This window comes from Embiotoca jacksoni, unplaced genomic scaffold (assembly GCF_022577435.1).
Source record: "Embiotoca jacksoni isolate LCO1_2020_lvr unplaced genomic scaffold, fEmbJac1.0.p SCAF_25, whole genome shotgun sequence".
Classification (NCBI taxonomy): domain Eukaryota; kingdom Metazoa; phylum Chordata; class Actinopteri; family Embiotocidae; genus Embiotoca; species Embiotoca jacksoni.
This window is the reverse complement of record NW_027185376.1, coordinates 113392-137028: the sequence shown is the minus strand read 5'-3', so window position 1 is coordinate 137028 and position 23637 is coordinate 113392. Positions and strand designations below refer to the sequence as shown.

The window sequence follows — 23637 nt, the reverse complement described above, 5'->3', positions numbered from 1 at the left end:
CACACACACACACACACCGTAGCTCCTGACACAGCTCCCCCACGCTGCAATTATCAGCCAGGTTACATTAAGCCTGGTCCAGTTAGCTCTGGCACAGCATACATCTCACTGACAAAAATCTAATCAGAGGTGGCTGATTACATTACAGTGGTGACGATGAAAACAGTGGTGCACATACAGAGATGATCTCAGTCCCACCTGCTTTTCCGCCAACTGACCACAGCTTCCTCATGATGCTGTGACCGCAATTATAAGGCGTGAATTTCATGACAATTTTAGCTGTAGTCGTATTTAAACATAAAAAAAAAGTTATATCCTGTTGACTGCTGATGAGTAAGAATTTGATATGAATTATGAAGTGCGCTGACTCTTTGATATTCAGCTTTTCTTTCAAGGACAACAAATATTAAGTTTAAAAAGATAACTTGAAAGACATAAGACAGATTTTCAAGACATTGTTAGTCTTCAAAAGTTCAACCCATAAGGTTTAAAAAAAAAAAAAAAGCAGTTTTTCTTGGCTGAACTTTCCTCACAGATTTAGTTGCTGTTTGCTACTCAGCTAAAACTAGTTTGGACTTTTTAATGTTTCTATCGGATTTTTTTTTTTTTCATACAACGACCCCGTACAGGATTTTTAAACATGAACATTGCTTGAAATTGCATTAATCATTGCAATTATAAATTGCAATAACTATCTTATTTAATATTAAATAAGCTAGTTACCTGGTTCGGCTTACACTTGCAGCTTATGTCAGAGCTAACAAACACATTTTAATAAACACACTTATGCCCATGTTTAAATTTTGGAAATGCTAAAAAAAAACAAAAAACATTGAATCCTCCAAACGCTCGTTAGTCTAAACGCTACTATTGCAGATCACCGTCGATGTGTCTATTTGGAACGTGGATTTTGTTTTTAATGTTACCTACATCACAGTTAACTGATGACCATATTGATTCCTAATAATTACATCATTAGCTTGTAGTAAAAGTAGTTAGCCGGGCATTATAGCGTTTGTAGCTTACATAAATAGCACGAAATATTGTTAAATCTATACTTTACAATTGCTCTTATATTTTGTGTTTTGGAAAGATTAAAACTCTTACTGCAGTCACAGATGTGTTTCAGCTGTGAAGGCACATCTAGTTACTATAAGGCCGTAAAGCAGTGATTGGATAATAACTGTTGAGGGAGGATTTAGCAAACCAGAACTGTGACTATGATTAACATGACGTCTTTTTTTTCTCTCTCCCCTTTTTATTCATATTCTTTACACTTTTCAACTTCCTTACATTTACACTATAAAAACATTTCCCTATATTCATATTTTTCCATCAACTCTCCCTTTTGCTCTACTTACGTTTTTTTTTGTTGTTGTTGTCTTTCTTTCTCTCCACTGTCCCACTTACGCCTTCAATTCCCTATTGTCCTTTCTCCGTACCTCTTTGCTATCTGGCTGCTGCAGGGGTGTTTCTCATCTGCTGGCTGCCTTTCTTTGTGACTCACATTCTGAACACCCACTGCAGGACATGCTACGTGCCTCCTGCACTTTACGGTGCTTTCACCTGGCTCGGGTATGTCAACAGCGCCCTTAACCCTATTATCTACACCACCTTCAACATTGAGTTCAGACGGGCCTTCATCAAGCTCCTCAGCTGCTGAGGGAGGCAGCCGTGTCAGGAAATTAAAAAGGAAATAAAGCTGTGCACTCGTGCAAAACAACTCGGGCATGGCACATTGAGCAAGCAGTGTGCACTGGTCACGATCAAAGGAGGCCAACCTGCTTCGTAACCTACAGGAGTTATACACTACCAGCAAGGTGGAGCATGGAAATGGACCGACGCCGTGGTGGGCAATAAACGCAAACAAAATCGGATTTTTACTTTTCTGACTCCAACAAAGACTCAAACGTTTTTTTTCTCAACAGGGCTGGGATTTCATTTGAACAGTGTTACTCCTAAAAAAAAAAAAGACTTATATTTTCACATGCACAGTCTTATAGCAAAAGCTGTGGGATTTCTTGTGGATATGTCTTGTACAGTATGGTTACTGCTCTTTGGCACAGTCCCTCTGTCCAGGTGTTTTAGGTCGATATAAGTTTGAAAGCTCTTTGGAGTCAAACTGGAGCTTTGAGACTGACACATTGATCGTAGAGCTGCAGGCCACCTCGTCCGCAGGCTCGCTGCCACCGCAATTTGTGGATTAAATGTTGTTACTCATCTGCCCCTTACTTCATCGCCATGGCCATCGGTTATTCACCAGTGCATGCACAAGTCAGATTTCACGACTGTGTACTTGAATTGTGCTGGAAGGATCGTATTGGTCCCTGCCAAAACTCACATCATTTTGAAGATTGTCATATTATATATTGATGCGACGGCTTTGTGCTTCGTGTGGATTCATTCAAATTGAAAATGTGAGATTTCGGTGTAATGCACAGTGCAAACATTCACACTGTCTGTTTATTGGCAAACCTCACTGCGATTTAGAGCTGCCTGCTGGCTGTTCTGATAAAGCCAAAAGCTTTGTGATCTTAACAAATCAAGCAGGGTTGTAAACTATGTGGTGGGCAGGTCTGTTATGGACTGCATATTTACTGCATTGTGTTGTAAAGAAAAAAAGAAAAAAAAAAAAAAAAAAGAGGTGGAACATCTTCCAGGCTCATGTACACGTGTACATCTGGACGTCGCTTGTGATAAAAGATTCTACGAGATATTGGCGCATGAAAGTGTTGGTTTTCTGGGAGGATCACAGAGGAGCCAAGCTGAGAGAACATGATACTGTGAGATTTATAAAACAGAAGGAGGATGAATCCGAAGAGAAACACAGAAAACGAAATGGGAGAGAGATGGGACCGCTGAGCAGGAATGGTTAAGGCCGAAAAGAAAGAAAAGAACTGAAGATGACGGATCAAAGATGACTATAAGAGGGTAGATGTATTATGGATAGCGGCGGGAGAGAATAAAAGATGGGGGGGGGGTTGGCTTTTCTCAGCCTAAATCTCAGGCTCTTCTATTTCTCTGAGAGGCATAAACACCTGCTCCCCTGACACTTTGTGCCATTGCGTCGACTCAACCTCGTTCCACTGAAGCTGCTTATGACGATGACGCACCAGGGTTGTAAATGTGTGTGCGCATGCCTTTTATTTATGGATGCACGCTGAGGTGATGTGAATGGAACATCCAGTTTGTGATCATCATGATGCGAACGTCAATAACCCATAGCATCAATTTATGTTTTCCCTATGTAAAGACCTCTGTCCTCATGCTGTTAATATCAAAATCTATTTCAGTATGGGGGAGAGGGATTTGCTTTTATGTTCTTTAATTGAATTTGAATATGAATAATTCAATTAACAATACATTTATAGTGTAGATACTGCAGAGCTGTGCACATGTACCTCTAGATTATTCCCAGTAATTTAGAGACAATAAAAAAAAAATTAAAAAAAATAAAAATTAAATTATTCCTGTAAATAGACTGCAAATAGGCCAAAAATCCCCAAAAGCCTGGAGCCACTAGAGGCTGCAACGTTCATTGTATTTAACAATGTGAAAGGGCTTAAGGGATGAAATGTATTTAGGATATAGCTGTGCATCTTAATAAGCAGAGATACTAAAAACATTTCATTTGCCCTTAAATGCTGCTAGCGGAAAGGTTACAGGGTCATGAAAAACAAACGAGTTTACCCCTTTGGGATCATGTATGTGCTCATCCAATTTCATGGCGCGCTGTTTTTACATTGAAAACCATCTTGTGTGTGTGTTGACCGAGGGCGACACAAGATCATGGATGGGTTTAAGAGTAATTACGGGGAAGATGTTTATCCTGACAGTGTAATTTTCAAGACGAGACAAGAGAATGAGGCAAATCACTGCACTCCAATCAAGAAATTTCATGAAATATTTTGATGAGTAAGTAATCTAAAGTTTTTATCCAGGAAACTCCTGAATATGTAATAAGTAGGAAATTACAGAGCAGTACAATGAAGTTTCCCCGTAAATGTCGGGCTCACAGGTGCGGGGATCAAAGCTCTCACACACAATCACAGAGGTTGAGGTTCAGTATGAAGTTGTGACAGTGTTTAAGTCCTTGTTGCTGAACTCCTACTGATTGGTGAGAACGTCTCAAGGAGCTGCACGGTGTTGGGGGATTTGAAGTCTTTTGTATAAATCTCTGTGCGCCCTTAAGCCCTGCTGGTGAAGCCTCATCTAATGTAAGTAGACTCCTGTCAGATCTTTCTTTGTAGTCTTCCTATAAGATTAACCCTGAAAATGGCATTAAAGGAGGATGCACGGGTGGCTGAAATAAAATCAATCTGATGAAGTGACAAGTGCTTTTTCTGTGCACTCCAAACAAAAATCTGTAAAAAAAAAAAAAAAAAAGCAGCTCTGTGGAATGTACCATGTTAATTAAAAGGAACTTCCTGTATCATTTTTTTCCACAAGTGTTTTTTAACTGTATTCTATAAATATGCATTGCATTGTGGGTGCAAGAGCCCCTGTTAAATCATGAAAAGTGCAAGAGGCAGGGCAGTCATTGCACGTCGGCCAGTCAGTCAAAGTATCATAGGGATCTCGGAGTTGAGTTGGAGAAACCTTTCTTAAACTTGTGTCCGTGAATGGTACAGAAGATAAACTGTATTTTTTTGCAGAGTTTAACATTTCATATTGAAGGAAATGTTTGTAAACTAAACGGAAAAGGTACTGGTAATTTTGTGCAAGGAAATTATCCAATTTCATTTGGATTTTTTTTTTCTCACTGTGGGCAAGATCTGGGTTACACAGAAACGAAAACAAATTTATTGACAAGGAGGAAATGAAAACGAGGGAGTGCTAATCGAGCGAATGAGTCAGTCAAGGCGGATGTATGACAAAGCTATCTTGCTTTTAAATATAGAGTTTGTGTACAGTTGGGAAAGTCTTGTGTAATTTCGTCAAAAACCTCAAAACAAAAACAAGGACAGACCGAACAGCAAAGAAACAAACAATGGAACTCCTCATCTGCCGTTAGCGGGGCGAAAATATCACAAATGACGACGGTGCTCTCAGAGCGGTTATATCTCAGAGTATTCACGGTGGGATATAAAAAAAAAAAAACAAGCAAACTGATTTTAGCTGGGTTCACCCTCCACTACTTGCTATTCATCTTTTGAATGTGCCGTCATAGGCACGTACGCCTGGGTGGATACATACGTGGGCTTTGGGGATCATATCATTTGCATGAATCTGATGGGGAGCATGTTTTTGCAAGTACAAACAGGTCTTTGTTTTCTCTCCATCATTCATAAGGTGTGCATGACGGACGGTGTGCAAACGGATGTATGGGAGGTTCACAAGTTAAGGAGCCCATCCATGAGTGAAAGGCAGAGGGAGGATTCAGCTGAACTGCTCAGTATGTTCGCTACCCTGCCAGTTGAGGATGACAGAGGAACGGAAAGATGAATGCGATGCAGCGTTTGCATGTTTATCAGCTGCTCTCAGAGGGAGAGGATGCCCGGTTGAGGGATGGCTGCGCGCTCTCCAATTACTCGGGACGTGGTCAGACCCCTGCGTGTTTGATAACTCTCAACTTTTTTTTTTTTAAGTTTCTACGGTGCCTTGTGCGTTGTTAGTGAGAAGGTGAAACGCATCGGGCCACAATAAGTTGATGACGGAGTGCCACCGCTCCAGTTCCTGCACAAATAACAAGTCTCTTCCTGCTTCCTCTTGCCGTCTCACTGAATTTAAGAGGCGCTGTGAATTTCTGCGGGTGAACAAACAGATGTGACGGACACTTGCAGCGTTTAGCGGTAGCTCATGATGATGGATAAAGAAGGTGATGACAAATCAGGAGTGGCCTCGAGTCTGTTCCCGTCTTCCTTCACCACAACCTCCCTCTTTTTTTCATCCCGCCACTGTGTCAAAGCAGAATGATAATTTTCCTCCCCTCTCATTCTCTCGCTGTCATTCACGTGCTCCCTTTACGGTTAATTGGATGCCGTTATGGAGTTAAGGGTCACGTGTGAGAAGGGAATTAATCCAGTACAATGGTGGGAAATGAGTGCTGACCGTTTTTTGTTCTATTCTTAATGATGTGAAGGCAAAAGTATGTTCACAGTCTTATTGTAAGAGCTCCTTTGTCATTTGGTGAGTGAACGTTGCTTCCTACAGGGTTAAAGGAGAAGCTTAATTGGCACACGTTCATTTGCTTCCTTGTTGACGGTTACATGAGAATAAAACTCATATCTGTACGCTAAATATGTTGCTCGCTACAGACAGCAGACAGTTAGCCTGGCTTAGAGTTCATCTAAAATTCAATCAGTTAAAATTTTAGAGTGGTTTGTTTTATGCACAGAAAAAATGTGTTGAAACGAAAATGTGTGCGTGGAGTCGTGACTACTTTGAAGCCAATTAGCAAGCGTAGAACTGGTTGGTAACACTCGTATTTAATTTCTAAATATGAAGCCACAGCCAGCAGCCATATATGTTAGTTTAACATTGAGGACTCTATTTTTAACGATCTCAGCGCACCGTCTAAAGCGCATGGTGAAAGTGCGTTCGTGCCCAAATTTACTTTTGCCACGGCCCAAAATCTATTCACAAAGTAAAGTTCATAGTTTAAAGAGGGGGGGGGGTACTTTGTGCCCCAATCACAGGTGTTTTGGGTAAAAGATTAAATAAACCAATCGGACCGTCATCTCCCATTCCCTTTAAAAGTCACCTTGATGTATTGCTAACATAACCGCAGATTTACCAGGTATTAAGAAAGAAAGTTCCTCTGCAGAGAAAACAGCGCATTGTGCACCCAACTATTTAGGCTCACTATTAATAATGCGCCCTTAAAATATCAGTAAAACACTGTAAAATGCTACGCCATTGCCTTAAAACCAAGTTTTTCGTTTGTCACCTTTCAGCTGCCTTAAGATAGCAATACACTGACAATGCTCCTGAGCACACCTCATTTTGGAGGACCAATACGCACAAAGGGCGCCCGGATGGGTGCAAGTACATTCGCTATTTGAACAACATGGTCACTGGACGGAGAGAAATGATGAATGCGTCTGAAACTAGAAAAGACACCTGCCCGACGTTGCTTCACGCCAGGAGCAGGATAGAGCCCAAAAACTGGAAATAGAAACATCTCGCCTGCAAGCAAAACAAATACCGGCACCTATATAGATAGATAGATTTAGACTTTATTAATCCCACAGTGGGGAAATGTAGTCATCACAGCAGCATAGAAACACAAAAAAGGTGCACACAATATGAAAACATTTACAAATACGCATACATAAAATAAGATAAGATTTTAGAAAATACAGCACATGAATTAACCACTCCTGTGTTTAACCCATCCACAAACCTGCAATTACACATTTTACGCTCAAAGCAGACTAATCGCACAACAACACAGTTTTGACCTTTCAGAGCAGAAGAATGCAGAAGAATTACACACACACACACTGTAAAATGTGCGCGTGTGCAAACCATGACAACAGGTTAATACCACAATGTGGAAAAAGAGAGATGGAAAAACATCAACCAATTACTGAGGATCAAAGCAGTTGATTTAATGAATCCCACTCGCATGAAAAACACACACATAAGCTCGTATACATCAAGGGACAACTATATATATATATATAAATATATATACACTCGCAGTAAGGTGGATGGGTTCAAGACGTGAGGGTTTCATTCAGATGAATTATCATTCATTCAGACTCTGAAAAAAATATACTTTGCTGAGGGGAAAAAATAACCAAAAACTTATCAAAACTGGATTTTCTTACGCATGATTATGGAAGTTTTTCCACTATGCTTTACCCTGCCAACATATTAACTTCTTTAAAGCTCATTTGAGAAGAGAAAGTGTTGAGGGTGAAAAGTGTTTCACCAGATTTATTAACTTAAAATGATACAGAAAAATAGAAGAGAACAACTGAAAATAAAGGACCAGTGGCTTATTTCAACATATTTAGTCATTTTCTCCGACAAATATAACATTTAAGCACAGCACCCAAGTCCATATATAGTCAAATAACTGCTGTCTCCCTGCACTTACCACGGCACCTAAGCCTTGGGGAAAGCCCTTCAAAGGACATGATTTCAGTGTTGTCAGAGGTCGAGACCGTCCTGATTAACATGGCTTATGGAAGCTCATTCCCGTCACGAAAAGCAAAAAATAAAAACCACAACGCTAATAAAAAAGACGATGAAAATGATGAGATTCCAAATCATGAAATAGTGAGTCAGAATTTAGTTACTAAGACAAAATTACAAAATACTTGCTTGTCATGTATTAAATAGCCAACCGGTATCAACTGAGCTACAGCTACCATTTTTTTTGTCGGCATATGTTGTAAATTTTAGATGTAGCAGTGATGTAGTGCGGGATGTATGTGTCTTTAACCCTACTTTGTTTCAGGGTCATTCCACGTTGATTAGCCACTTCATTCACCATAGTTTGAGTGTTAAAACCAAACGTGACTGGACTTAGTGGGGTTTTCTTTTTATCTTCACCGGCATTCTGAGATCTTGCTGATAGCATGCAAATCTGTGCATGCTCCTGCACAGTTGTTGCCTTCACGTTCTTTTGCAAATCAACCTTTGAAAAGTGTGGCTGTGCCTCACATCTACTTCATGTCATCCCCAGCCCTACAGTGTTTATCTCACTCTTGTGATAAGGAAGCACCAAGAGGAGCAATGTTCGGCCTCAATAGGACAACATTGTTCATGGGTTTCGTGACCAACATTCATAAGTAGCACTGAGGATATGAGGTAACTGTTAAGTGTGATTAGACTTAATTAGTTCTGGGTGGTTAATGACGCATGAAAGCATCGGTGAATACGATTGGGGAAAGGGGACGTTTAAAAAGGACTTTTCAAAGTGAACTACTTCAGTAAGACACTTTTAAGGTGAAGATGCACAGAATCTGCAAATGCTTGCTGCCCTTGAGAATTAACATCACAATGCAGCCGTGTGATTATTATCTCTGAGCCAGGTCTCAACCAGGGAGCTACTTTTGGAGTTAATGAGCAGAGGGGAAGTGGAAGCCAAAGATAGAGGCAGGACAACCCAGCCATACTTATCAGGATTCATTTGAAGTACAATCTGCTCTCCCACTTTACTGGTAAGGAGGTCAATGAAGGGACTAGCCCTCAATGCGGAGCCTCCTGTATTTCCCAGGAGAAATGGAGGAAATTATGGCAATGAAATGATTATTTTACCCAAAATCGGAAGAATGTACTTTATCTTGAATATGAACGAAGTTGCAGATAAGCTGTGCCCCTTAAACAGAGGCACACATTCAATAATGTATCAGGAGTTGGCATGCATAAGTAATGCATTCTATGCACGGTCACACCTTTGTCACACTGGACCCTCAGCACCTGGGCTCCCACCATTCTGTCAATCTGTTGACCAATTACAGCGAGACCCCGGTACCGCCTCGGCAGAAATGACGGGCACTGACTTGCTGTGTGGGGACTTTAGGAGAAAAATGTGCATTCACGTGTGTGAGGGTGTTTGGGTGTGTTCGCATGTGGGTTTGGATATTGTATTCCTAAAGAGGTCCAAAGTACACGCAGCCTCAAATGTCGCATAATTGCGTCACGTTTAGACCAAAGCTGCCACAATGACTCACTAATTACACACTTAGTTCTCGTGCTCATTTTAAGCGAGCTGCTGATGCTTTGACGAATGACACTTCACCAGAGCCGGGAAGAGCGACCAAAAGTCATTCCCTTTTTCTCGTTCGTGCTTATTAAGAAATCTTCCCACACTTCCAGAGTCTGTGTTTATTTCCAATTTTTTTTTTTATCACACCCTCACAAGCACCTGAACGCAACCGGTTACTTTAATCAACAGGCAGACACACACTCTTATCTCCCAGCTTCATGGTTCGACCCCTCTGCTATCTACTCTGCTTGTTCTCGGTTTCAATTTTCCCATCCTCCTTCTTTACTGTCTCCGCCGGGCGAGACACTCTCTACGTTCGACTCCGTCGTGGAGCTACAGAGTCTGAGAGTCATACAAAAGACCACATACAAATTGAATTTCTTCCTCACGTCACTCCACCCCGTCCTCATGAGTCGCGCTTCCAAATTATTTCATCTCCAGATCATTAAGCTTTGCAGTCAACTGTGCGCTTTGTTCACATCGGTCAGGCTTTCGTGTATTGATTATTTGGTGGTGATGTACAGGTGGTCGTTTGTGCGAGGCCATATTGACCGATGTGTCCTTTCCACGAAGGAAAGCCACCATTTCCACTCTTGTGAAGCAATACTATGCATCATGTGCAGCCATTAGAGTAAGGCTGTTTTAATTCAAGTAGTTGCTGCTGGAGGTGCCTTGCTTTGTACATGCTTTTCATCAATGGCACCCCACACACAGGGGAAAGTTTCAAATTCCAAAGAAGTCCTGTGCTATTTCCACCCTCCGTGCTTTGGAAAAGAAGCTAACAAAATCCAGCTGATGTCTATGTAGCAGACCAACGCGTACGTACCCTCAAAATGTCGATCGATAGAACCGCTTATGTGTCCCTCATCGATCAGTACTCCCGGACATGGGAAACCATGAATTGGTCTTAACTCTGACAAGAAAGCAAATGGTGTGTTTCCCCTAAAGCGTAAAACTAACTTGTACTCCTTCATTTTGTTTTTCCTATCAACTCCTTAAACTTTGTGTCCTTTTTTTCTCTGTTGCCTCTTGTTATTCCAATTGGGTTTTTTTTTTTTTTATCTATCGCACATTCCCTTTCTTCCATGTTCTGCTTCCCCTCACCACCGTAATCCACTTTCGCTCTCCCAGCTACAGGCTCCTGCTGCCTGTTAGTCCTGTGAAACTTGTTAATTAAATCTGCAGATTGAAAGACCCCGGGGGAACAACGTTTAATCGATGAGCACAAATAGATGACTTTCATTCCACACAATTCCTCCCATTACACTTGCCCAATCCTTGGCCCAGTTGAGAGAACTGTGTGTGTGTGTGTGTGTGTGTGTGTGTGCACTTGTACAATACAAAGACATCTAAACAGAGCAAGAGCAATCTCAGTCAATCACTAAATGCTATAACAATCAGGAGTGACCAGAAGTCACAGTCACGCAATGTAAATGTTTTTCCTGCAGCACGTCGCCTCTAATTTGATAGCTTTGTGCTTAAATTTTTATTTTTTATTTATTTTTATTTTTTTAAACCTTTTGCTTTCTCCCATCTCCCTTGGGCTCTGTTCACCCTGGCTCTCCTCCCCCTCCTTTTCTACTGTTGATACGTCAGCTAAGCCAGGAGGAGCGCGTCTCTGCTGTAGACCTAACGAGCGCCCGATGTGTCGCACAGGAGGTTCCTTCTAACCAGCAGCTGCCATCTCATTCTGAAAGCCAAACTTAAGTCACTAGCAATTCACAAGAAGCAGAACAGAGGTTACGGGTAAATCGAGTTAAACTCGCGGCCCGACCGTGTACAAAGGAATGCACATTACTCGCGCATTAGGCGCGCTTACGAACCGCGCGGCCTCGCGTACTGAGTGCACCGAGTAGTGAGACAGAGGGCCGCCTGGCCTTCCTTCAGCTGTGGGCAGCATCCCGTTCCGCCCAGCTGTTCTTTTGCGCCTGCAGCTAACTCCGTGTCTGACCTCCACATCTCCAGCAACAACAGAACGACCCAGCTGGCTCACAACATCAGCAGCGCCCACAACATCACCCAGAATGCAAAAGTCACCGAGAAAACACGGGCATGAATCACCACAGACACAACAATCCCTCTCGAAAATAGCCACAATAGTCCCAAAGCACCTGGAAAGATGTCGTCGGTGACCGGTCGTGAGTTTTGTTCTTTTATTAGGTTAAACCTCGGCTGCCGATTCACAAAACTATGCAACGCGGGTGATTGTTTTATTCTTGGATTTAGTCGAGTCAGCCTCGCCAAATAAATACGGGTTCATTTTAAGCTTTAAATGTTTCCGTGGTGACAATCAGTGTCATTTGCTACCAAAAAAAGAGGACAAACATGGCTGAATTTGTGGTGCTGTAAAAGTGACCCGGAGTGTGACGTGAAGTGGGAAACAGGAAAATAAAGATAGACTTATTCCCATAAAATCTACTTCCGACTGTTAAATACTTGTAGAAAGCACGAGTTTTCCTTTTCGATGCTTCGAATTAACGGCGCTGAGTAAAATGAGATCAGTTGGCATTGTTTTTATTTATTTATTTACCTTGGGAGGAATTTAGACAGCAAATTAGTCCTACTGTACGTCTGTTTATCTTTCAGTTTTAAGGGGCGCTGTGTCTTTTTGTTTACTTGCTTGAGCTCTTATTTTGGCCTTCTGTTGTTTTTTATTCAAATTCCTTTGCATGTATATTAACAATGAAACTTTTATGTAATAAAACTAAGACCCTGCAACCCACACTTGCAGGAGGGCTTTGACCAAAATGGTAACGTCATCGTGCTAACACGCTCGCAGTGGCAAAGCTATCGTTAATTTAGGGCGTTAACGTGCTAACATTGTCTAATAATCACTGATTGAAATGTCATTAGCTTCATTGGTCGTCATAAAGCAAAAGTATTGGACACATTTTTATTATGAATGTGTGCACAAAATTTCCTGGCAGTTTCTATTATTGTCATTGAGGCATTTTAAATAAGAGCCACTGATGTCAGGAGGAAAAAAAAAAAAAAAAAAAAAAAAAAAAAAAATCAAAGGATCACCAACGTCACCGGGATTCTTCTGGGCGACATAAATGTCGGAGACCAATTTAATGATCCTCCACCTCATATTTTGATGAGATATTTCTGTCTGGACTCACCGTCAAATCAACACTGACAACATTAGAGCCATGCTGCTAAAGCGGTTTAAAAATACACTGTAATGATGTAAATTATTCAAAATCTATAGAAAATGCAAACCCCTGCAAAGAAGACACAGATGTTAAGCATGACGAGCCTCATTTCAAGACTCTACACCGGCTTTGATTAGATCTTGATATCTTGATTGTTTAAGCAAATATTACTTCACCATGTCAGTATGTCCAATTTGTTGTTTTTGATTGAAAATATAGCAAATATTCACTTGGATTAAAAAAAAAAAAAAAAAAAATGCAAATTCAGACTCCCTTGTGTGCTTGTACTGAGGAGAAAGATGCTGCGACAACAACACAGGGTAAGGCCACTAGTATCCAAGAGGCATGTGGCCGCAGGGACCAACAGGCTGAAATAATAATATTCTGCTCCCGTTTCAGCTCTTGCACTTTAAGCTCCTATTGAGACCATTTTTTTTTATTTTTTTTTGTAATAACATGTGTTTTTGGTTCTTTTTTTTTGTAGTTAAAAAAATAATGAAATAGTTTTCTTAAGCTATCGGCTTTTAAAATTGAAATCTGATTTTATTTCCCAAGCACATTCATATATATGGACCTAAGTATTCACAACTGTTGCTGTGATCGCGCTCTGTATATGTTGCCTGTGCGAAGCATCACGGACATAACTACTATGTCAAATTCAGGTCAAAACCTTTCAACACACTACATTTTATTCAGCGATCCTGAAAAAGCGGAAGGTAACCAATTTAACAAACGGTAATGAATATTTCCTGAATCACCGGCTCCGACGCATTCATACTGCAAATGATATAGTGTCAGTAACATCAGTAGTGCAATGAGACATGAAGCAGGTGAAATATTGCTGATTGGACTTGGGTATACTGCAGCTCATCTTGTGCATTTTAAATGACTTTGGTTGTATGGATAAATGTACTAGAAAAACAGATGGAACTGTCACAGTCTACATTTGTACATTTCCATCTGCCCTGATCGCAGCGCCACAGTCATTTCATTTCTCAGGTAAATGTCCCAAGTGAGGGTCGAGTCGTGCTTTTAAGTGTCACAATATCAGATTTTCACTACTCAATTATCAAGAATGGCCAAAAGAATTCACAAATATTGTAACATTATATGGTTAGTTAAAATAATTATGATTATGCCATCAAGGAGGGGTCATGTTTTAAGTGTATTGATGATATGTGGTGGTTTTGCTCCAATTGCTGGTAATTCGCAAACTCTTACACTAAAATCCGTTAATTACAACATGCGCTACTATCTTCAAGGCGAAGGTATAGCATGTCTAGGATAAGAACAACAAGAGGCATTATACCCTATTTTTCATGCAGCATTAAGCTGCTTCACAAGCTCTGATCACTGGCTGGAATTGGCATTTTCTTGCACTTCACACTTTATGTCCTTCATCGATTTTCCAAATGATGCTTTGCATGATGTTTTTTTAATGTTGTTTTCTCATGCTTTATGTCTTATGCTGTTATGTTTTCTGTCAGATTATGTGTTGTCGAGCGGTTGTTGTTGTTGTTGTTGTTGTTGATGCCCTTGTGCAAATAAAATTCCACTCGGAACAATCAAAGGTTTGCATTCATTTATGACTCTATAAGTCTTGTCTCAACATTTCTAGTGTACAGTGAAATATTATACGTCAAGTCCAAATATGCTGGCCTAGGAAGACTCTTCCGCTGTTGACAGAATGTATAAAGCTCGTTATAGCAATACATCCCACCTTTTCACCTCGTGCACTTACAGTTTTGTCATAGCCTATTTTATTTATCTTTCCCTCTTTTTTTTTTAAAGTTAGTGGTTCTTAGTTGTACAGTGCAAGGCTGTGAGCACAAGGGGGCGATAGTGCCAGGAGTTTCGGAGTGTAAAGCAGATAAGTACTGGGGATTTGTCGTATGCGTTAAATTAACACAAGATCAATTCTTCATTGCTTTAATACCGGTATATCACGGCACCCCTACATGCTTTAGATTTGTGGCGTGAAGCGGTGGATAACGGCCGAGATTTGTGTCCGTACGCAGCCATCTGACAGCCTCTTCATCACCAACATCAAAACACCGGACTAATGCCAGAGTTTGGATGAGTTTGGATGAGTGTTTGGGCTCCATCATTCACACTCACTCCCTTCAGCCTTGAGCAATGAGGCTCACAGCTTGCAGTAAACTAAGGAGACGACATCCGACAGAGGTCCAATGGGCTGAATACATCGTGTCCACAACTGAGCCACCACGACATCTATCTTATGATTCAATCAAGACACAAAGAAATTGCCTTCTATTTCTATCACAGAGGCAGCATCCGTCACACAGCGTGTTCCCAAGCCAAAAACCCAGAACATCTTAAGCAATGCCCTAAAAATCACTTACTTTTCTTTTAGATATTTGACTTTATAAATATTGTTATTTATGCTGATAATATTTTTTTTTTCCAATTGAAGTGGGGAGGGGGGAGGGGTTCCTATATTTTCCTGAAATCCAAGTTGGAAATGTGCATTTACAAGCATCATTTGTGTCATCACAAGCCATGGCAGCCAATCATAGCACAAAAACTGACTTTCCAGCAGAGAAAGCTTGTGTCAAGACATTAATCTTTTGAAATCCAACATGAAAGCACAGTTTTAGGTTGCAATGCAGATTTCATAGGCTTCTTTCCACTTTTTATCCGACTACGCTGCGACATAAAAGATTGGATTGAATTTGCTGGTAAGTTCATTCTGAAGCCAGAGGATAAAAATGTAAGTGGGGTGGGTGTAAGTATTTATTTCATTTAACAAACCCTCAAGAGAAATCTTTCTCCACACATCAGGACTTTGATATTGTTAGTTCCCCGCTGGCAGCTGTTTGTTACCAACACACACGGTCTGATTCAATCAGTGTGTGTTTAGATTGTTCATACATGAACTATGTGGCCAGATGTCTTCGGAGATTTAGGTGGGAATAAGTGCGGCACCAATCATGTCATGATATCCATTACAATTTAAAAGTCACAGACACTGTCGGGTAAGAGTTCTTCATGTTGGTCTGATATTTCCCTCAGTTATGAGCATGCAAGCAACAAGCATAAACTGTTAGATGTTTCTGCATCTGCCAAATAGCAAGCAAGTTATACACTGAAGCACTCAGTAAGAATATGTATGACGGCTGCAGCATCTTTGTAACATGAAACAGATTCTCTGCTATCCATTCATTTCTGAGTGTGAAGGCATCAAGCAGAAAGAGAATCAGCTCGACTTCTTTTAAATGACATGGCTTGTGTGGCTGCTGGTTATCAAGTTTGGAGATGTGAGAGCGGACCAGTGATGGTGGTGGGTGGTTCATGAAGACTGAGGCAGCTGTATATTTACATATTTATAGGCTAAAATTCTCAATGAGGGAGCAAATGTGTCATTCAGTATTTTATTCTAGTTGTTTATTGAACTAACTGTTGGTGGAATAGCCATTGCAAACAAAATATGACCCAATGTGGGGTACTTCTATGTTTTTTAAATTGTGTCCGGGGGGGGGGGGGGGATTTTTCAAAGAAAAACTGCTTGAAAACACCACCATCTGTGTTGAGTGTAGCCCATGCAGAGTAACAGAAATGTGACGTGGCACAGCGAATCTGCTATTGAAGTGCTTTCAAATTCAGATGAACTCGTAATTCTCTGATAACGGCTATCTCTATTCAAAAAGGTAAGAAGAAAGAAAACCTAATGTTCAAGAGCAGGAAGGAACGGATTTCTATTCACGCTCCTCAGTCCCCCTCTCAGAAATTCATTTTTGGTACTGGTTTGCCTGCTCCCTCAAAGGCTGCTATCAGCTATTATTTCTCTATCATCCCCTCATTTCCACAAGTCCGTATTTCTTTTCATACACCCAGCTAGCCCTGCCAAATGGAGCAACTAAATGCAGAGTTTTCAGAGACAGAAAACACCACTATAGCGTAGCTTAAAGTTGACACCATTGAGAAATAATGGCACACACATGCCATAAAGTGGGACCTGCAATTTTTGCCATTCTTTTCTTCATCAGTACAAAGAACCCCTCTGAGAACACGATCAGTATTTAATCAAGGCTCTGCTTGTAAGCCTGTTAAGATGTTGAGTCACGCTCTTAAAAGTAAAACTCATCGCAATCAAATCCTATAGATTTTAGGCTGATTGTCATGATGTCTCTGATAATGTTTGGCCTCCTGCCAGAGGTGACAAACGTGAGACTGACCGAACATGAAAAAAAGTTTAAAGTGCTGCTGTTTGTTCACACTTTTGTATAAATAATGAATTTGAGAGCAACAATAAAGAGTGTGAAAAGTACAAAGTAGTGTGCAGTACTGTGCAAAACAATTTTAGACACTAAAAAGTCAGATGCTTTAACAAAATGATGCCATGGACAGTTTTTGTTTATCACTTAACTTAACACAAAGTGCAATATATAGAAATATATTTATCAAATCAAAATTAGATTTGAGCACTTTTTCCTTTCAAATCAGCACTGGTTCTCCTGCGCAGTGCGAGTTGTTCCAAACATCTTTAAGAACGGGTATTCTCTTGATTTAATCTGCTTTATTGTCATCTACCACTCTCGAATGATTGTAGGGGTGCGATCGTTATCAGAGGACGAGTGAGAATCTAAAGATCTAAAATGCGTAAAACTTTTGCACAGGACTGTGTGTGAATAACCCGTTTGCAGTGGAAATCCATGCGAGTGCTTTGATTGATGACAGGGTGATCACATAGCCCCCCCCCCCTTCATTAAAGCTTCCTCCTTCAAACAAGCTGTAAACAACAGAGGCACTCGCATGTTGAATGTGCATTACAAATTAACCCCCAATCATCCCTCTTTGTCGATGAGGGTTTTTAAACCTATGGAGAAATACTGTCGGGATACTTTAAGGTGTTCACATTTCAAGTACAGCCAATCAATTCAGGCTAACTCGCAGCTTTGTTAAGAGGGAAATGTTCTGTGTGCACCACAAAGCCACAGAGAAAATTCAAGCATCAATGTTTTTACCTTCAAAAACACTGCTTTCTTTCAAGCATTGCTCCCTCCTTCCATTTCTGGAAACAGCCCAGACCTGAAATTATGCTGAATGAGGTGTTCCTTCCCCATTCTCCCGTACTAACCGATGGCGCTCATCAGTAAAGGTCAAGTCCTACGTGGCCTTTTCATCCGTCCAATGTCCTACCAAACTGAACACAGCTGACCTTTCCTTCAACTGGTTGTGACCTCTAGGGCACCAGAGCAGTAAAAATGAAAAGCGTGCTTTAGTGAAACAGAAACTCCAGCAACACAAGCTCGTCCAACCTTCTGCAACATTTCGCATCATTTGAATTGACCAACTAAACATTACGAGCAGATTTTTCAAATTGCTGCCATCCAGAAAAAACAGCAGCGTACAGAAGGTTTGAGCAGCGCTGTTGTGAGAAATCATCCCTGGATAGTAACGACTGTAAAAATCACACATTGATCATAACTTCAGGAACTGAATCACTGTGCAGACGCATCATCACTCCCACCATTTTAGGGTGCCAAAAATGAAAAATGCTTGTTGCCCTTCTGTCCTGGGTATATTGTTCTGCTACCGATCAGTGTGACAAATACATGCCATGAAAAAACATTTTTATACTGTCCAAAAATTAAATCCATTCTTCTTACTGAGGATTCCCTTTTTGCTGACTCAGAGGCTGATAAGAACAAACACTTCTGCCCATGTGAAAAAGGTCTGTATAAATTATATGGAGTGAAATATACATGTGGTTCTGAATATTTTATTACAACACATGATCATGGCCCTTAAAAAATGGGTTGTATAGGCAAAATTTGCCTATGAAAGGAATATGATCATTGTAAGAAAACAAATTACAATTTACACACACACAACAGCGGCTGGGCAGTGGCTCATAGGAAAGCCAGATTTACACAATAAACTTTGATAAAACAGAAACTACAGACACTGTTACTTATTCACAAAGCAGGCAATGATCTAATAGTGTATACTCAAAGTACACATAACATTCATACAACAGCAGCTCTGCACCGACTGTTGTGAAAGCCAGATTTACCAAATACACAGTTAATATTCATAAGCAAAGCAGCAACATCAGATCATCAAACTAACTACAGTGCATAGAGGCCTACAGTACAGTAGCATCCCATGTATATAATACTTTATGATATTGGTTGTATTTATATGCAGTTAACACTTAAGAGACCCACCATGGAACAATTCCTGTCTTTTTTTTTTTAAAGGTGACGAGCGCAATGATCTTCAGGGGGAGGTATAGAGGTGGTAAACAAGATCTAAAAGGTGAAACCTGAAAAATCAATTTGAAAAGCAGCTCAGCTCTGTGTGTGAAGTTATTTAGACCCCTTCCCGACAAGACTGCAGTAACATGAGCTGCTGAGAGTTCCACAGTGGTAAAGCCAGCTGTCTTTAGATTTTCGTTGTGCCTATATTAGTGTAGTTTTGGTAAAGACGGACTGAGAGCGGGGCAAATGTCCTGAAAAATACATATACAGCCATGGTAGTGTAATCATAATAGAGTCCAGATAAGGTTTTGGATAAGGGCCAGATAGAGTCCAGATGGAGTCCAGATAAGGTTTTGGATAGGGTCCGGATAGGGTCCGGATAGGGTCTCCTCTAACATCAAAAGACCTAGTACATTTCTATGAACTTCCATAAAAGAAATTCCCCAATAGGTTATTTCCTCGCCAAGGCATTTGCTTGCTATTATCTTCTTCTGAGTGATTCCACTTTGTGTCATTTTACTGCCCCTGTTTTTTTTTTTCGTTTTTTTTTCTTATATATTCTAATATCCCTGCTGGAATGAATAAAGTACTATCTTCCTATCTATAAATATCTTTCATAACCTTTACCTAACGTATTCATTACAACGCATGCATTTATTTACAGTACTTTAATGTATCTGTCAGGACCTTCCCTTCACTCCTAGGCATTACCGCGTATTTACGCTACTTCCCATTTATATTCACCGCTCAGTGGCTTCGCCTCCCTCAGAGGCCGTGTTTACACTACCGCGAGTGGACACGTATCTTTCTCTTCAACTCGCTTTCAGACGGCCGGCACCGGAACTTCACTACTGCAGGCGGCAACGAAATCCGCCGAGGCTTAAGCACCGTGCCAGCAGACTTTAAAACTGAGCTGCTACAAACAACCTTTGAAAGACAGTAACGCCAGTTGACGGCGAACACACCGACGCAGGTCTCTGAGGGTGAACTGTCCTTTTATTGCCTTCAAATGTACAGTTTCTGCGTCGTCGACCAGAAACAAACTCACCCTGCCTTGTTGGCCTACTTGTGTATCCCGTCATCCTGTGGCCCGCTGCTGTCAGGTGTTGATTAAAATCCGCCACGCTTTGCTCTTCCTCACGGTTTTATATAGAAATCCAAAAGTCGTGGTTTTTTTTGTGTCACCCCTTTTTCTTCAGCTGTTGGCCTTTTGTGGTTTGTGTTCACCTCACGGCCTTTGAACCCTGACTGTTTGACCTTAAATGTCATTTCCTACCCAGCTGAAAGCTGAAACATTACTAACCTACTCTCTTGACATCTGAATGTCATTTAAATAGGAAAGCAATTACCAAAAATGAAATAAAACTTTTCTTGTATTTTTTTATAATTTGTAGTTGTGAACATGCTGGAACTTTACAATCTACTTCCCCTCTTCTTTGTTCGGGGTATATCTGATGGTATGGTGGCTATCTAAGCATGTTAGCATAAAAGTAAATAATAATAAAAAAATAAAAAAATAAAACAGATAAGTAAAGTAATAAAACCCTAAGAGCAAATAACACAATTAAAATTTAAAGCAAATAAATCAACTAAAGCAAGGACAGCTGGAAGGGAAATTTAAAATGTTAATTGCCCCAAAGATAAAAATGAGGTAAACTTAACTTTTATCCTATTTGTTAGCTCTTTTTTTTAATGTTTTAATCACTGTTTTTAATTGTCCTTTTCTTTTGCCTTATGTTTTGATGCTTTTAATGGTTTTAAGTGAAGCACGTTGAATTGCCTTGTTGTTGAAATGTGCAAATACAAATACACTTGCCTTGCCTTAAAATTGTTCTGCATGTTATTACAGTTTGCAGGTACATAGGGAGTAAAACTGGAAGCTCAGTAGAAGCAGCCACACCTTCAACATAATCCAATAAAGCGAGCGTGTTTAATAAGTGCCCACATCAAAAGACAGTAACGAAATTATGTAAGAGGGTTAAAAAAATAAAATAAAAAAAAAACTCTGTAGAAACCTTATTAGCAGCAGTGTTTGTATGTTTGCATCAATACACACACTTCCTGTTCTGAAGTACAAGTGGTTTCAAGATAAAAAAAAAAAAAAAAAAAAAAAAAAAAAAAAAAAAAAAAAAAAAAAATTTAAGTTACAGATGTGCTGAGACCCAGAAAACAGATGAGTTCTTCACTTTCGCAAAAAGATAACTATTCGGTCTTTCCTGGCTTTGCATCACATCCCATTAAAAGTTCCACAAGACACCGGGGCAGAAGGTCAGGAGGCATGTTAACCAATAAGTCTGGAGTAATAATGTGTTATGACCTTCTCTCTATATTTCAACGCAGTACTTTCACCTACACTTATACACTACGATACACAGAGTCCCCGATGAAATATTCACCAGGAGCACACGGCGGTGGGAGACGGGGGAAAAGGTCCCCCGCTGATTTAGAACATTGTCAGATGATGATTTATGTGTATAAATGAATCCTGAAATACATCAGGGAGCTAATAAGGCATTTGGCCTCCTGTTTAGTGAGCAATCATTTATAGGCGGCGGAGAGGTGAGAACTACGGCGGCTCCTCGCTGGTGGTCAAGGGTTACCATGGGGACAGAGGAGCGGGTCAGGATCCGCGGCGGGAGTCGTCTCCGTCTCAGTTCTTGGTGTCCTGATTGTTTTTGATTGGGGAAAATAAAGGGGACCCTGTAAAGTGGGCCGCCACTGAGCTGTTATATTGTTCCTGTGTGAGCCTGGTGAGTTTCTATATATATATTTTTTTTTTAATTTTTTTATTGTCAACTAATCTCTAGAAAAGACAAAAAAAAAAAACACTGATTCTAACTTAAGTGTTAACTGTGTGTCCAAACTCTGATGTGGCCTGTGCCATAGTGCCCCATTGTTGTCCATTAACTGTTACAAAACCCGTCATTTAGCCATGCTGTTGCCCTGGGTCACATGTTTCTTTGTTCCAAAAAAAAAGTGCAGCACCTTGTTTCGAAATAGATCCACACATTGATAACACTCATCACTTTTTCCTGTTCACTGCATCTCCAACTCATCACAATCTTTTGAATTTGAAACTAAAGAAGGTTTGAGATTCCAGTCAGTACAGGTATGAATACAAGTCTGATGCAGGAGCTGTTGGATGTGTTTGATTCATAGAGCTGTACTTTTATGAGTATTCAGAAAAGGAAACACAGACCTGCTGAGAGACCGAGGCTGAGGGCAGCGACCCAACACTAATGTCTATCGACTGATAGAGAGGCACGTTATTAGTCTGTGGAGCTGCCTCTATATAAACTATAGGGCACGTATTTTTTTTGTAAATAGTGCCACCCACTGCACCATAGATGTGTTTTAATAGAGAGTTTAATGGAGTTCTGTGGTACAGATGAAAGAGGACGAGCAGACAATTACCGCATTGTTGTTTTTGGCCTTAATATTCAGAACCTAAAAAAAAAAATCATCAGCCTTTTTTTTTTTTTTTTTTGTAGGAGGGAGCTGGAGCCATGCGAATTATAAGATAACAGGCTCCCGGGCAGACACACGTACAAGACCCCCACCCCTCACCCCCACCCACCTCTCCTTGCATAACAAAAAGACACCCATACTGAAACAGACGTCTTTTTGCGACTCCTTGTGGCAGTGTTGAGTCTCTTTGGAGTCATTTTGTGTTTCTTTGCAAGGTGTTTTGTGTGTCCTTGTAGGTCATTTTGCATCCCTTTGCGGTTGTTTGATTTACTTTTCCAACAACTACTTTCTTTCAAACAGAGGCCCCTTGAGGATTCAGGTGGCCCACTGGCCCCGTGCCCGGTAGGCCTGTTCAAAAAAAAATCCATCCATGGCAAGGACACCTTGTCAAATCGACGAGTCAAGCTTCCGACACATTGCGGACACTTTCCTCTCAAAGTGACAAAATAGCGGCTCTGTCTCCGCTCTGGGAGGACTCTGGACAGTCGGCGGTGACAACACAATCGCTCAGAGATAAACCCCTTCACCGGCCATCATCTCCTCCGCGATAACACCCGCTGCACCTCACACCCGCTGGCTTTATGAGACTCCCGTCATGAAGCCCCGTCGTTTTGGGAGAGAGCAGCTGAGCTCATTCTTTGTCGACGCTGTCCTATCATGGCAGCAGATAACAATCCGGCTTGCCATGTGAAGTACGAGACAAATGCGAGGCTCGTCTCCCGCTGCCGACTTGTCCAGGGGAGCGGAGCGAAAGAAAGAGACTTGTAGTGATCCGGGCTGAATAGCACTCTCCATCTGTATAATTGGTTGAAATGAGCTGCGAGGGCCTCCTGCTGGCTGCGTCATTCAGATGTCTTTTACATGGAAATTGCAGCCAACGTAACTGCGACACAGGATGAGCATGAGCGTAACCATCAGCCGCGGTCGACTGTACTTCACAGAAATGTTAAACTCCTCTGTGGGGAAAAAAAACAAAAACTTTTACACAGTATCAGAAAAATGCAAATAAGCAGCGTTTAATGCCATTGTGGACTCATTATCTCAGCTGTGCTTCAAGTTTATCAAACAATTAAAGCATTTTATGTAATTTAATACCAACAGTAAATGTTTAAACAGTTTATTAAAC

General features: G+C 40.8%; 1 protein-coding gene across 1 annotated transcript in view; it reads left to right on the top strand.

Moving 5' to 3' along the window:
- Positions 1-12621, top strand: part of drd3 (dopamine receptor D3) — a 31045-nt gene extending 18424 nt beyond the window's left edge. Inside the window, exon 8 of the mRNA XM_069159405.1 lies at positions 1467-12621. Within this exon, the coding sequence (XP_069015506.1) occupies positions 1467-1663 (197 nt within the window). The 3' untranslated portion in view covers positions 1664-12621. The remainder of the gene's footprint in view (positions 1-1466) is intronic.
- The last annotated feature ends 11016 nt before the right edge of the window (positions 12622-23637 follow it).